A 12750-nucleotide genomic window follows, 5' to 3' on the forward strand; every position below is an offset into this window, starting at 1 on the left:
GGGGGGGGCGGGAGGGAAGGAGAATGGAGGACTAGCAGCCAGATGGGGATTGGGATGGATTTAGGGGTAGATGAGAGCTGACTGCAGGGATTGCTGAGGGTGAAGAGAGGATGGATGGAGCACTAGCAGGGATAGATTCAGTTATTGAGGGCTACAGGGAGGAAAGCAGGGAAAGCAAGATGGGCGTTTAACAGTAAAGACAGGTCAACATATTGATACAACTAGCTACTTAGGCTGTGAGGAATATTTTATCCATTTTCTAAACGCAGTGCATACTTAAAAACAACCAAATGGGAATATCTTGTGAGATAAGATTGTGACAAAGTGATCTTAAAGTAAAGATGATGTGTCGATATTCACACTATCAGTCCTCTACAAAGAATACACTTGCTGCAAATAGTGACAAATGATATCTCATCTACAGCAACAATAACTGACTAATAGACAACATGCCTTCAGGTAGGAATGCATTTGTCAGAAGTGTCAAGGTTGGAGCCTCCGAAGGGCAAACCACAGAGGTCAGTGGCTCCGGCCTCACAGTGCGGTGAAGTCTGAAGCCAAGATATAAAGTCTGAAAAAAGGAAATCAGGCATTTGCCCTCAAGTTGGAAAATAGGACTCTTTTCAGTGTAAAGTCTAACATTTGTTTTGCAAATATTTGGAAATGACATGCAGAACATCCAAGATTGATATTTTCATCTTGCCCCTTTTCCCTCTCATTTAAAAAACAACAACAACAACAACATTCTTGTTAGTTTGATTGCCTGCTGCTGCATGACCTTTTCTTAAACACATCCAGAAGTTCACATCCATCAAAATCTAATTTACAGCTCGCCTCGCAATTACAGGATTGCTGGATAATGTACCATTTCAAAGCCATTTTGTTTTTCACACAAGAATATTCCCGTTTTTTTGTGTGCCAATTATCATATAGAGAAAGAACTGGATACCTGAATTACAATATGCCTCTTTTTGTGTCTTTAATCAAAAAGTGCTAAATCGACCTTGAAATATTCTGTTTTCAAACTGCGGTCTGTACATTTTTAAGCGCTTCAACATCAGTGCCACCACCTTCCTCCTGCTACTGCTTGTACACCTGATTTTGTGTCTTTGGCCAGGTTGGTTAGGATCCCTATGCAAAACCCCTCTATATGTTTTTCAGATGTAGATCATAAAATAACCCTTTAAACTACTAGAAACCAATTATTTACCATTTCCCTAGCTGATGTGTTCTAGCCGTGTCAGAAGCTTCCTGCCACAGCAGCGGCTGGTGTTTAGTGCCAGTATTTAGTCTGGAAATTGTCAGAGACGCTTCACTGAGTATATTCCTTAGGGGCCAAAAGTAACATTCCAGACCCGGTGCAACTACTTTGCATGTGAAAGAAAAATGAATATTCAAAGTGAAGTGGATGCGTGTCCTTGGCTCTGCATAAATCTATACATTTCTTTCATCTTTGTACTGTTGCGTTTACGTTGTGCTATCATTGGGTTTCCATTGTGCCAGTTGCTTATGATTACATCTTTGTTTTTGTACAGTTAATCCACCTATGTGTGTGTGTTTCCTGTGTATCACACATGTACTGTATAGGTAGTGTATGAGTGTGAATTACTCCTCAGGCATATAATAGTAACATACAGTATGTTCACACATCAAGGTGCAGAATAATGATGATATTATTGTAAATAGCATTAATAAAATGTGAAAGAATGGGTTAAATTACCACCCGCATTCAGCACTGACTTTATCAGAGATACAGTATGTCTCAACTGGATCTGTGTCTGGCATCATTTCACAGTATGAAACAATAACAGCTTATTTTTAAACTCACAGTCAGTGTGAACTTTTAATCACCTGAAACATTAAGCACCTCAATAGTTAATGAAAAGCAACATTACATTTAAGCAAACAATATACGTCCGAATCAATAGGAATTAGTAAATTATTTAAAACAAAGTCGACTACTTTACTCTTTCCTTAAAAGTGATTGATCTTGTTGCCTTTTTAGTAAGTATTGAATTCCTAAATGTTCTTTTTTTCTATACCTATTTTCTTTAGCTTTCTATGGATTATGGAAATACTTTGTCTCTTTAAAAAAAGACGTTACATATCTTAAACTGGCCTAATGATGGTCAGGAATCAAACAGACTTATAACATCAGTGTTTAGCCTTTTCTTTTCATACACACAGCACCACATGTGTACTTACACACTGTATAATGTCTGCTTTGAGTGAATTCTAGCACTTACCAAGCAAAACCAGTTTTCCTAAATGTGTATAAATACTATGTCTGAGTGTGCTATTTGTAAAAGCAATGATACCATTACTCAGTTTAGCCAACATTACGTAGTACTTTAAACATATTGCTGTGGGCATGCAGTCAAACACACAGTGAAGTCAGTGTCACACAGTAACTCATGCAGTGGGCTGTTGGGGACCTTTGAAGCTCATTGGCGCTCCTGCACCAATTACAGCCTTATTTATGAATTTGAGCACAGTTGACCTTCTGGGAGAGGAGACGTAAATTTGTTTGTCTGAAGAACTGCGTAACAAATGGCATTCTGGGACGGCTCAAGCTTCGGCTATATCAATCTGTTCCGTGTCTCCCCTTGGCATCCACACTTGAGCAATAACTCCCATCAACTGGCCGGCTATCTAGTCAGTCATTCAGAAACAGCAGGCAGCAAGTTGGTCTTTCTGGACTGCCAGACAAAGATCAGTGGACCTAGAACTAACATGTAGCATATGTTATGTTGCTGAGACCAGACTTTAAGATGTATTTTTTAAGTCAAGAGACTCACAGTTGCTTGTTATTCACTCTCTCTCCCACTTTCTCTATCTGTATGCAGCGTATGAGCACATTGGAGGCCAGGAAGCCATTCCATGTGTGTGACTTGATTGGTAGACATGCTGAAACAGATCTAGGACCGCTCTCTCTCAATCTTCCACTCACTGTTTGTGTTTACACTTCCTGTGAAAAACATAACTGACTCCTGAAGAATGTGCCCAATTAGAGACAGAGAGTGAGAGAGACTGGGGGGGGTCTTCCCTCACTGCGGCTGTTGCCCTCTTTCTAATGTCTGGTGTTGTATAACACAGACATGAAGCTTTATGTCTGAGGGTCCTCTGGGTGCAGAGCTCTGGTGACGGGAGGGCTTGCCAGGCCGCATAATGTTCAAAAAACATGAAATGTATTGGAATACAAGAGCAAGCCTCAGTCGAATGATGCAAGAGAATACATTTATTCACATATATCAGATGTTGGCTTTTATTTTTCCTTCTAAATTACAAAAACAATACTCTTTATTGGTCTGCTGCAGCAGGTCCAGACCACATGTGTGCTTCGATGATGATTCATTTATTAGTTGATTAAAAGACAATCATTTGTTTTGTGTCATTAATCTGAAGACATCATCTTATTAGATGTTCACTCCTTTCAGACATTTTATACACCAAATGATTCATGCTTTAATAAAGGAACATCCATTAGCCACATCTGTCAGCTGACAATTGAGGGGTTTGGTTAAATAAGTGACCTGGGGACCAATCTGTATCCATTATTTGTCTATGGATCATAGCCACAGTATATCAGTGGATTAATTCTGCGAACCTGAGCTGCTGCCAGCTCAGGTTCAGTTTGTGACTCATAGTGTAGATCACTCCCTTTCTCTCTCTTTCCATACTCTCTATCATCATCTGTCCTTTTCTTGGTCGCTGCTTGCTCTCTTTGAAGCGTGCCTCTTTCCTCCCACTCCCCTGCTCCATCCGTACTGCAGTCCCTCCACTCCCACACCGACTAGCCTGCAAACAGACCCAGCTGGCCGTAATGATGACAAATCAGCCCAAATATTTATGTCCATCGAGTTTCACTTTGGCGCTGCCCACGGCTCGCTCTCTGCTCTTTTTTCTACGGATCCCACCGCAGCGGTCACCTCAATGTAACCAAACTGCAGTAATCGCTCTCCACAAACACACTTTACTCCCGGTTATGTCACCTAAACATCGGTTGACCTTTAATGTCCGCAGAGAACCAAGTTTACGGTTGACAGAGGAGCGGATAAACATAGAAGCTGATGATGTGCTTGTGTAGGTGTTTTGTTTGGGCCCGGGGCTTCTCCTGTTCTGTAAATGCGCGGTTCTTGGTATCCTCTAGCGGGAAATTATGATTTGTGCTTTTTTTTGCTCTTTTTATTTATTATTTATACATGAAGTAACATAAGACCAGGGATTGCTAATATTGCCTTGACATAATGCCATCATTATTAAATAATAATGATAATAAATAAATTGATGAAATAAATGCATTTTGGCTCGATTATGGCAAAAATCATAATCTCGATTATTTGGGTCAATAATTGTAATTGCGATTATTAAATAGGATTATTCATTGACTTTGAAAACATCCATTTATTGGAGAATTTTTTTTGAACAGGATGTTTTTGACAGTTGATTACCCAGAACTTTAAGTATAATTCAACTGAAAAACCAAAAAAAAAGGAATAATAATAGTAAAAAAATAATCATTTTATTTCGATTACGTTGTTTTCGTAATCGTTGCAAGCCATACTCGTAATCGCGATTAAAATACGATTAATTGAGCAGCCCTATTTTGTGCACATCAAACCTCTTGACCAGGTCAACATCAGTGCAAATATTAGATCCCTACATATTCCCTAAGATTGTTGATTGGTTAGTTATTATTGTAAGGCTTGAATCTGCACAGTCTAGGTCTGATGAGTAACATTAGATGTGTCAAGTGAGACATAAGTGTTTCAAAAGTCAGCTTCTCTATTTGACTGGTTAAAAATAATAACGTTTTTCTGAGAACAAAATGTTTTTAAATCTTATTTGGAGGAACCACATGGTCACATTAAATAAATGGAAACACTTGACCGGCCCTTAAGCTCTAAGAGCTCTCATATCTTGTAATAATATCATAAAGCATGGGGTTATTATTATTGTAGGACAAATTCTACTTTGAACTTTTTTCCTTCTAAAATGCTTCTCTCCTGATAAAAGCCTTTTGAAAACAAAAAACACTCTTTTCTAGCTCATACATTTGCATTGTTCCTTGCACGTGTTTATTTTTAGTTTTCTAAACAGTGGAGGTCCATGACTAATTATTGATCCCAAAGTGCTTCTCTGAGAGTACCAATGAAATCCTCAGAAGGAAGTGTAAATAAATTAAACCAAAAAAAAGTACCATATTTACAGTATACTTTAGAACACAGCAATCACATCATATCTCTTTCTAACCAAAAATACACCATTTATTTTATTGAAATGATGCATTTAAGACTCATTTTGCCATGTGGTCGCCCCCTTGTAGAGGAGACAGATGACTCAGTGTTTTAAAACTACATAAATCACGCCTTGTTTACCTCCATAGCTCTTGTCCTCTCTGTCAGATAATATGTATGTATCCTATCTCCCTATCGTCTCTATCTCCCCCCCCCCCCCCCGGGAAAGATATGGCCTCTATTTTAACTCTGAGGCTGTGTATCCAGACCAAGGGTCCTGACACGGAAAAAACATCCTGCCCTTATCTGCCCCAAAGAGAAGTAAGAGAGAAAGAGAGCCTGTGGGGGAGAGGGGAAATACAGAAAGAGAGAGAGAGCTCTGTTTTGAGAGATACTGGAGATGGAACAATCAGCAAGTTTAAAATTAGCCCCCTGCGTCATTGTCCATAGCAGCGTTGGCTAACCACTGCCCCAGATCCCAGGGCTGTTCTGTTTACACTGAGGAGGAAGACCTGCAGGAGGCCAGTGGGAGCCCAGAAAGGATCACACCGTCCAAATGACTAATCTGTCTTTTTCTCATATGCTCTTTCCTCATAAATGTTATTTCCCTTCTTCCTGGTTTAGCTTTTTTTTAAATGCTCCAACTCCTTCATATCCGAAAGTGCATCTCTCCTTCTTTTATTCCTATCATCCCCCTTCTCTCATCTCATGCACTCTCTCCACCCACCTGCATACAGAAAGCTCTCAGTCTTCCCTATCAGGATACATTTGGCTGTAGAATCATCGGCGTTGAATACCCATGTGATTCGGGGATGTTTTGCCGTTCACTCATCTGGGGTTCACCTTGACGAGCATAGACGGAGAGAGAACAACCAAACAGCAGGCGAGCCTTTTGTCTTTTCCGCATTTCCCTCCCTTCGCTCTCGGGATACATGTTTTGGGGCTAAAGGTTTGGAAGCAGCTATCAAGAATGGATGGGGGGATTTGTGTTCCTTCTGTGCTTCGAGGCTGATGTGAGTGTGGCCGACCGCAGAGCTAGCTGTTAGTTCTGGCAGTTTGGAAGGGATGCCTCTGGGACTATGCTTGTCTTTAAGAGTCTTTGCAGAGACTTTGCCAGCGTGAATTAATGGAGGATGAGCTGAGAGGCTTTTTTTCTTCAATTTAAGGAGACTGCTTGTCATTTTTTCTGGCAGTTTTTTTTGTGTGCATCTGACTCGTGTGACTCTTGGACACAGAGAACAGGAAATAAGCATGCGCGCAGACAAGACATGTGCACCCTCCTGCAAGGTGACAGCGGATCTGGTCCTGGCCGTGGGGCTTTGGGCTGGGTTGGGTCGGCTTACTGATATTGACAGCGTGGCCTTGTCTGGCCTCCTGCCAGTGTTGAGCTAGCTCTCGCTGGCTGCTATGGCCTCCTATAAATCATGGCCAATTACCACGGTGGTGCACAGCCGCCTCTCCTCCCGTCGCAGCCCTGCCCTGCAGAGTGCAGGCAGGCAGAGAGAAGCCAGGAGAGCCACAGCCCTGCCTTCATTCCAATTAGTCCTCCTCTCTGTTTGGCAAACATTGTCTACTCTCATCGTATGTTTAAAACCGTTGGGAGCGACCTTATCTAAAGATATAGGCAACTTTGTAAAGAAGGGTAAACCAAAGTGCTTACGATAAAGACATTCCATATCATAAGCACTTAATCAAATTTAATTTTTTCAATTTTACATTTTCTGCTTTAATTTTCCTGTCCTTTACTTTCCCTTTAATCAAAAAGATGAAATGTTATCGCTTCCTGGTATATTTATTATTTAAAGGTAAATCAATCCCTACCAAACCCATTGTATAATCCAAATCAAATGGGCTGCTGAAAATGTTGATATTTGAGATAAATTACATAAGATAAAAGGTACTTTATTCATCCCAAATACAAACCCAGGCATTGCACATAAGTAGAAATGAAAGAGTAGAAATAAACAATACTAGAAATTAAACATCTCAAAATAGAATTAAAACAGCATTACAATCAAGTAGAAAATATACAGTAGACATTGGAGATAACAATCTATAAACTCTGACATTAACCACTATTGAAGGTCTTTAGACACAATATAAAGAGTGATCATATATAGTATAAATATGGTTAAAAATAACACACGTTAATCGCTTCGATGCATAAAGACTTTATATAGTAAAGATACTGTATTTAAAGTACCTGGACGTGAAAGAAACATTAAACACCGTAGGTTCAGGCTTACATATTCATCTCAGTGACAGTGAGAGCCAGCACTGATCTGTATAAAGAATGTGTGTGAATATACAGTAGAGCGCTGTGTGTCCTCAGCCTAAGCAACGCACGTAAGATTTATCATCCGCACTTAATTCACTCATAAACATTTGCTGGCATGTCACGGAAGCTGTGTAACTCCCCCCCCCCTCCCCCCCCGCACTGGTGGCTTGGTAAATTGGGCCTGTGTAAACCATTCTGCCCATCTAAAATACAGTGCGGCAAATTGAAATCCCCAGTAAGCCTCTGTAGCGGCATGTCACAGCTGGGTAGGGAGGAGGGAGAATGGAGGTTTTTCTCATTTACCACCTGGAGGTTTTTGAAGTGTCATAACCAGCTATTCTCCATGACTCTCTTCTATTCCTCTCTTTAACTCCTGCTCTTTTTCCCTTTGTCTCTCCCTGCCATTCCCCCAATCATCCAATCCCTCCCCTCTCTGGCTGAAATACCTTTTGTCAAGTGCTGTATTCAATCCTCTTCATTCTGACACACAAGGCCTGTATTTATTATATATTTGAGAAGCTGGATTTTTACAGTCTGACAGGCAGAGGGTAAACAGCAGTCACGGAAGCATCCGGAACGCGAAACAAGCTTGGTTATTAACCTCAAGTGGGGCGACCGGAGGAAGCCAGGAGAGAATTCGATTTTAAACAAAAAAAATGACGGAAACAGTTTTGCTGGGAATGCGTGTTTGTGCTTGTGGGTTGAAGCAACAGCCGATGTGTGCATTCTCATTTCACCCCCACGCTTGTACAAGTTCACAACCTGCCCCCGACGCATGTATATACATACATTACACATGTAGACTCACAGAAGCATTTTAAAAGCCGGCTCTTTTGGCAGTTATGTATTTTGCCTATCCAGCTTTTGCATCCCTTGAGTCTGCAACATTAGAAGTCTTTATAAATGTTTCCAATATTACGACATAAACAAAAAATCAAAGATAAATCCGTGAGTCCACACACAACCCTTACCCTATCCCACTCAGCCCATCCCACTATCCACCGAACAGTCGCCTTTCCCAGTTGATCTTCGGCACCCATTCCATTCTCTGTCCCGGGGGTCTCTTCCGGTCTTTTCTTTTCCCCTTGGATAACCTCACTCTCACGTCTTCCCGCCCAACACTGTAAGTAATGGGCTGGTTTTGACCCTCCATGCCTCATTGTGTAAGATTTCAGCTTCTGACCTTAAAAAATGAAAGCAAATCGATAGGGCGGGACACATGAATTCCAAAGCCCAGGATGCTAGCCAAGCCTGGAGCTCAGGGAGGAGAAGAAAGAGGAGGAGGGCTGTTTGTATTACTGAAGAGCTAAAACAAAGAAAGAAAGCCAACGAAAAAGAGAGGGGTTTTCAATTAACCTTCAGCGCTGACAGCAACTTTGTGTAGCGTCTCGTTCTTGTGCTTGTGAATATGTACGAATTTGTGTCGCATGGTATGTTAAGTACTGTTTGTAATGTCAGCTATACAGTGTACAAGGGGAAAATACAACAACAAGGGAAGGGGGACCTGAGTTGAAAGCCTCAAAGACAAGTTTTGAACTGCAGCTGTGCACATTCCTATGACTTTGAGTGGGAGAAAATAACTCCCATTGAGCACTCAAGAGATTAAGATTCTTCTGTTCTATTGCCACTGCATGGAAACGTGAGTGACTGGAGACTAGTGCTGCGTTTTCATTTCAGTCTGTGAACCAAGTGTGAGCAGTGTGTTAAGCAGTGGGAGGCACAATCTGCATAAGGAGTGTGTGTGTCTGTGTTTGGCGATTAAGTTAAAGACTGGAACCCACACTTGAGTCAGATTTAAGTCAAATGTTCAGGTTTGAAGTTTTCTCTTGTTGTAATGAAGTAACTTGAGAAGGCGATTGATGAAAAATGTATGTTAATTAAAAATCAAAAGTGGAGAGCGAACAGTAAACCGTGCATAAAGAGAGGCAACACATTCTGGCCAGATCTGAACCAGGCATTGTGTGTGCATACTTTGTCGAAATTTGAGTTCTTTGAACTTTATTTGTGTCACACTCACACGCACATCTGTAAAGTTTCTCGACTGCATCTTACACGGCTTGCCAAGCAATTGCTGTGAAAAAAAACACAGACAGACGGACATCCGGACACCCGGTAAAGTATTCTTTGTGATATTTCCTGATACAGGAGCGACGCTGGTAAATAGCAGGCCTTATATAGCCACACAACATTAAATGATTAGTCTTATTTGAAAGGAAAGAGTTAAAAATCATCTGAGATGTGTAAGTAAATCACAATAGAAAGCTAAATAGTTAATGTCAAGGCATTTTCATCATTGTTCACAGACTTTCCTCATGATTTTGACTTGTCTAATGACCATCTGTGACCTGACATGGACATGGCCTGCAGTCTAGGACTCCATTTGAGATTTTTCACAGATTACTTGAAAGTTCAGTGGAAGTTGCCCTTAAGGATTTCAAACAGCTCTGGCGATGGTGTGCTGTGACTGTTGTTGGCTTCCGTGTGGGAAAGGTGTTTCTGTGTCATCACGTGGCGTGTATGCGTGTGAGTGCACAAACACAGATGTGTGTACAGTAGTGTGCGTCCGGCACAGCGAGTGGCTGCCCATCAGTTCCACTTAGTTCAGCGTGGTAATTTGCCATCCATTGATGGACGTGGCTCCCTCTTCACGCTCCAGGGACCCCGGCTCTTTGTCTGGGGAGTGGGAGGCAACACGCTGGCATGGCACACACGCTTAAAATAGCGCATCAAATCAACCATGCTTCAGCAGCCGCTGCTAACGTGTGGGGCGGATTGGAGGTTTAATGGTGTGTGTGTGTGTGTGTGTGTGTGTGTGTGTGTGTGTGTGTGTGTGTGTGTGTGTGTGTGTGTGTGTGTGTGTTTCTACGGCATGGTATGGGGTCTTTCGGTTCTCTCTGGGGAGGATAAGGGGTTAAGTTGGTTAACTGGAGCTGGTGGTGGTATTTAGTCATGCCCCCCTCTCTGCCTGACCATCTTTTTTTCATTTGACCGTTTCCTCCATCACTCACTCAGTGTGCATCGCCTCTTTTTCTCTACTAGTCTTTCTCCCCCCCCCTCTCTCTCTCTTTCCGCTCATGTCCACAGGGCCCTTCTTCTCTCTTCCTGTCACTATATGCAGTGTCCCCGCAATAGAGATATAAATGGAGTGTGAGCAGGGGGCCCTGACACCTACACCATAAATCTACACTAACAGCACAACAGCACATGAGGAGAGCAGAGGAGGGGAAAGAGAGAAAGGGAATCACACATCTGAACAATTTGAATAGATTTCAGTAGATAGAAATTATGCTGAAAAAAAAGAGGTTGATATAAAGATGTTTATGAAATAAGCTGGAGAGGATTACTGCGTGAAGATATCACACCCTTGGAGGTGTAAATTGTTTTACAGTGTAATGGAATTGGTATTGAGGGTATGAATAGTTAGCAGGAAGTTGCCATCATTTAAATCTGTTCTAAGCTGCTGGAGGCCTTATGAACCCTAATTTCAGAGAATCTCCTTGGTGAAATGTTTAATTAAAATAACCAATGTAGAAATGTTTCCACTCTTGACTCCAGTTTTTGTCAAGAAAAATACCTGCCCTCTCTCAATGAATTACAGATGCAATTCATTGCAATATATGTACAAAGGTGACAATAATTGAAAGTAAAAGTGTGCGGAGGGTGTCATCTCAAATGTCATTGTGCAGACCTTCTTCACATGAGAATGTTTTCCCGTAATGTGTTAGTTAGGGTTGAGGTTAGGAGTTTATTTTTCTTGGAATTTTTACTCATTTATATTATCTGCTGCTCAGTTCACCTCTTAGTGACCCTGATATCATTTCCTCTTAGCCTCGCAGCCGCCCTTTAATGTCACAATTTCAATGACAATGAACTGGTAGTGCCTGCTGTTTCTTCAAAATATATTTTCCATTCCTTATCACACTTTGATCTCCTGTGTCTTATGTAATATGTTTTCCAACCTACCTCTGTGTTTTTAAATCTTTAACCTATCATCCCAAGATGAAATCAATTTTGTATCAGTTTAAATCTTTCCTCTCTTTGCTTCTCTTTTCTCAGCAGCCCTATGCTCCTCCCCCTCATCCGATGGCTCCTCCCAGCCCCAGCACCAACAGCTGCAGCCAGGGAGGGGCGGAGCAGCTGAGTAAGACCAATCTGTACATCCGAGGCCTGCCACCTGGGACCACCGACCAGGACCTCATCAAACTCTGCCAACCGTGAGTACACTGAAATACAGATGTTCTATTCACACTGAGGGGTGTAATTGGACTGTAATTGGAATGATGTACTGCTCGTGACTGTATGTGTTTCACCAAGTGTACAGTATTCCTCTTTATAATACTCCAACTCCCTACTTATAATACATGTCATCAATTTATATTTAATCAGTGTGAAAACGTTGTGTTTCCATATTAATCCCTACATATATTCTATGTTAATGAAATGGAGAATCGTTCCGGCATTTTCCTCTGCTGGAAACTTAATATTGCATATAATGATCAAGTACAAAAGTTAAATCTTTTTTATATGTATAGAGGTACTAATTTAATCTGCCCTCTTTAAGAGCATTTAATAGAGGCAATTTCTCAGGCTAAAAATGATAAAGATGTTTCACGTGGAGGGGAAACTTTTAAGTGCTTGTCCCAGAGTCCCAATGAGTCAAATGGGGAGCTTACCCGGACACGATCAGATTTCAGTAATTAGCTGAATTAATAGCTGCCAGACCGGACTCAAGATACATTGTCTGGAGGTAGTTGTACTTGGACAAGATGGAAAACCAATTTTCGTTTGGAGCGTTTAAGCGTAGCTTTGATTCAAGTGCAGCAAACTATAAAGCCAACAACCAAGTCAAATGTCCTAATGGGAAAGGACGCCGCTAAAATACCATTATTCTATGCAAACAACCAAATGAAACTTAACAAAAATGTTGGAAAATGTGTGATAGTGTAAGTTCAACTCAAATTATACACTGAACAAAAATATAAATGCAACACTTTTGTTTTTGCTCCCATTTTTCATGAGATGAACTCAAAGATCTAAAACATTTTCTATATACACAAAATAACCATTTCTCTCAAATATTGTTCACAAATCTGAAAAGATCTGTGATAGTGAGCACTTCTCCTTTGCCGAGATAATCCATCCCACCTCACAGGTGTGGCATATCAAGATGCTGATTAGACAGCATGATTATTGCACAGGTGTGCCTTAGGCTGGCCACAATAAAAGGCCACTCTG

General features: G+C 41.2%; 1 protein-coding gene across 5 annotated transcripts in view; it reads left to right on the forward strand.

Moving 5' to 3' along the window:
* rbms3 (RNA binding motif, single stranded interacting protein) overlaps positions 1 to 12750 on the forward strand; it is a 265018-nt gene that overhangs the window by 109657 nt on the left and 142611 nt on the right. For all 5 annotated transcript variants that reach the window (XM_010793775.1, XM_010793774.1, XM_010793779.1 and 2 more), the window contains one exon: positions 11572 to 11729. In XM_010793775.1, the coding sequence (XP_010792077.1) occupies positions 11572 to 11729 (158 nt within the window). The remainder of the gene's footprint in view (positions 1 to 11571; positions 11730 to 12750) is intronic.

Source organism: Notothenia coriiceps, unplaced genomic scaffold (genome assembly GCF_000735185.1).
Source record: "Notothenia coriiceps isolate Sejong01 unplaced genomic scaffold, NC01 NC01_scaffold00037244, whole genome shotgun sequence".
NCBI lineage: Eukaryota > Metazoa > Chordata > Actinopteri > Perciformes > Nototheniidae > Notothenia > Notothenia coriiceps.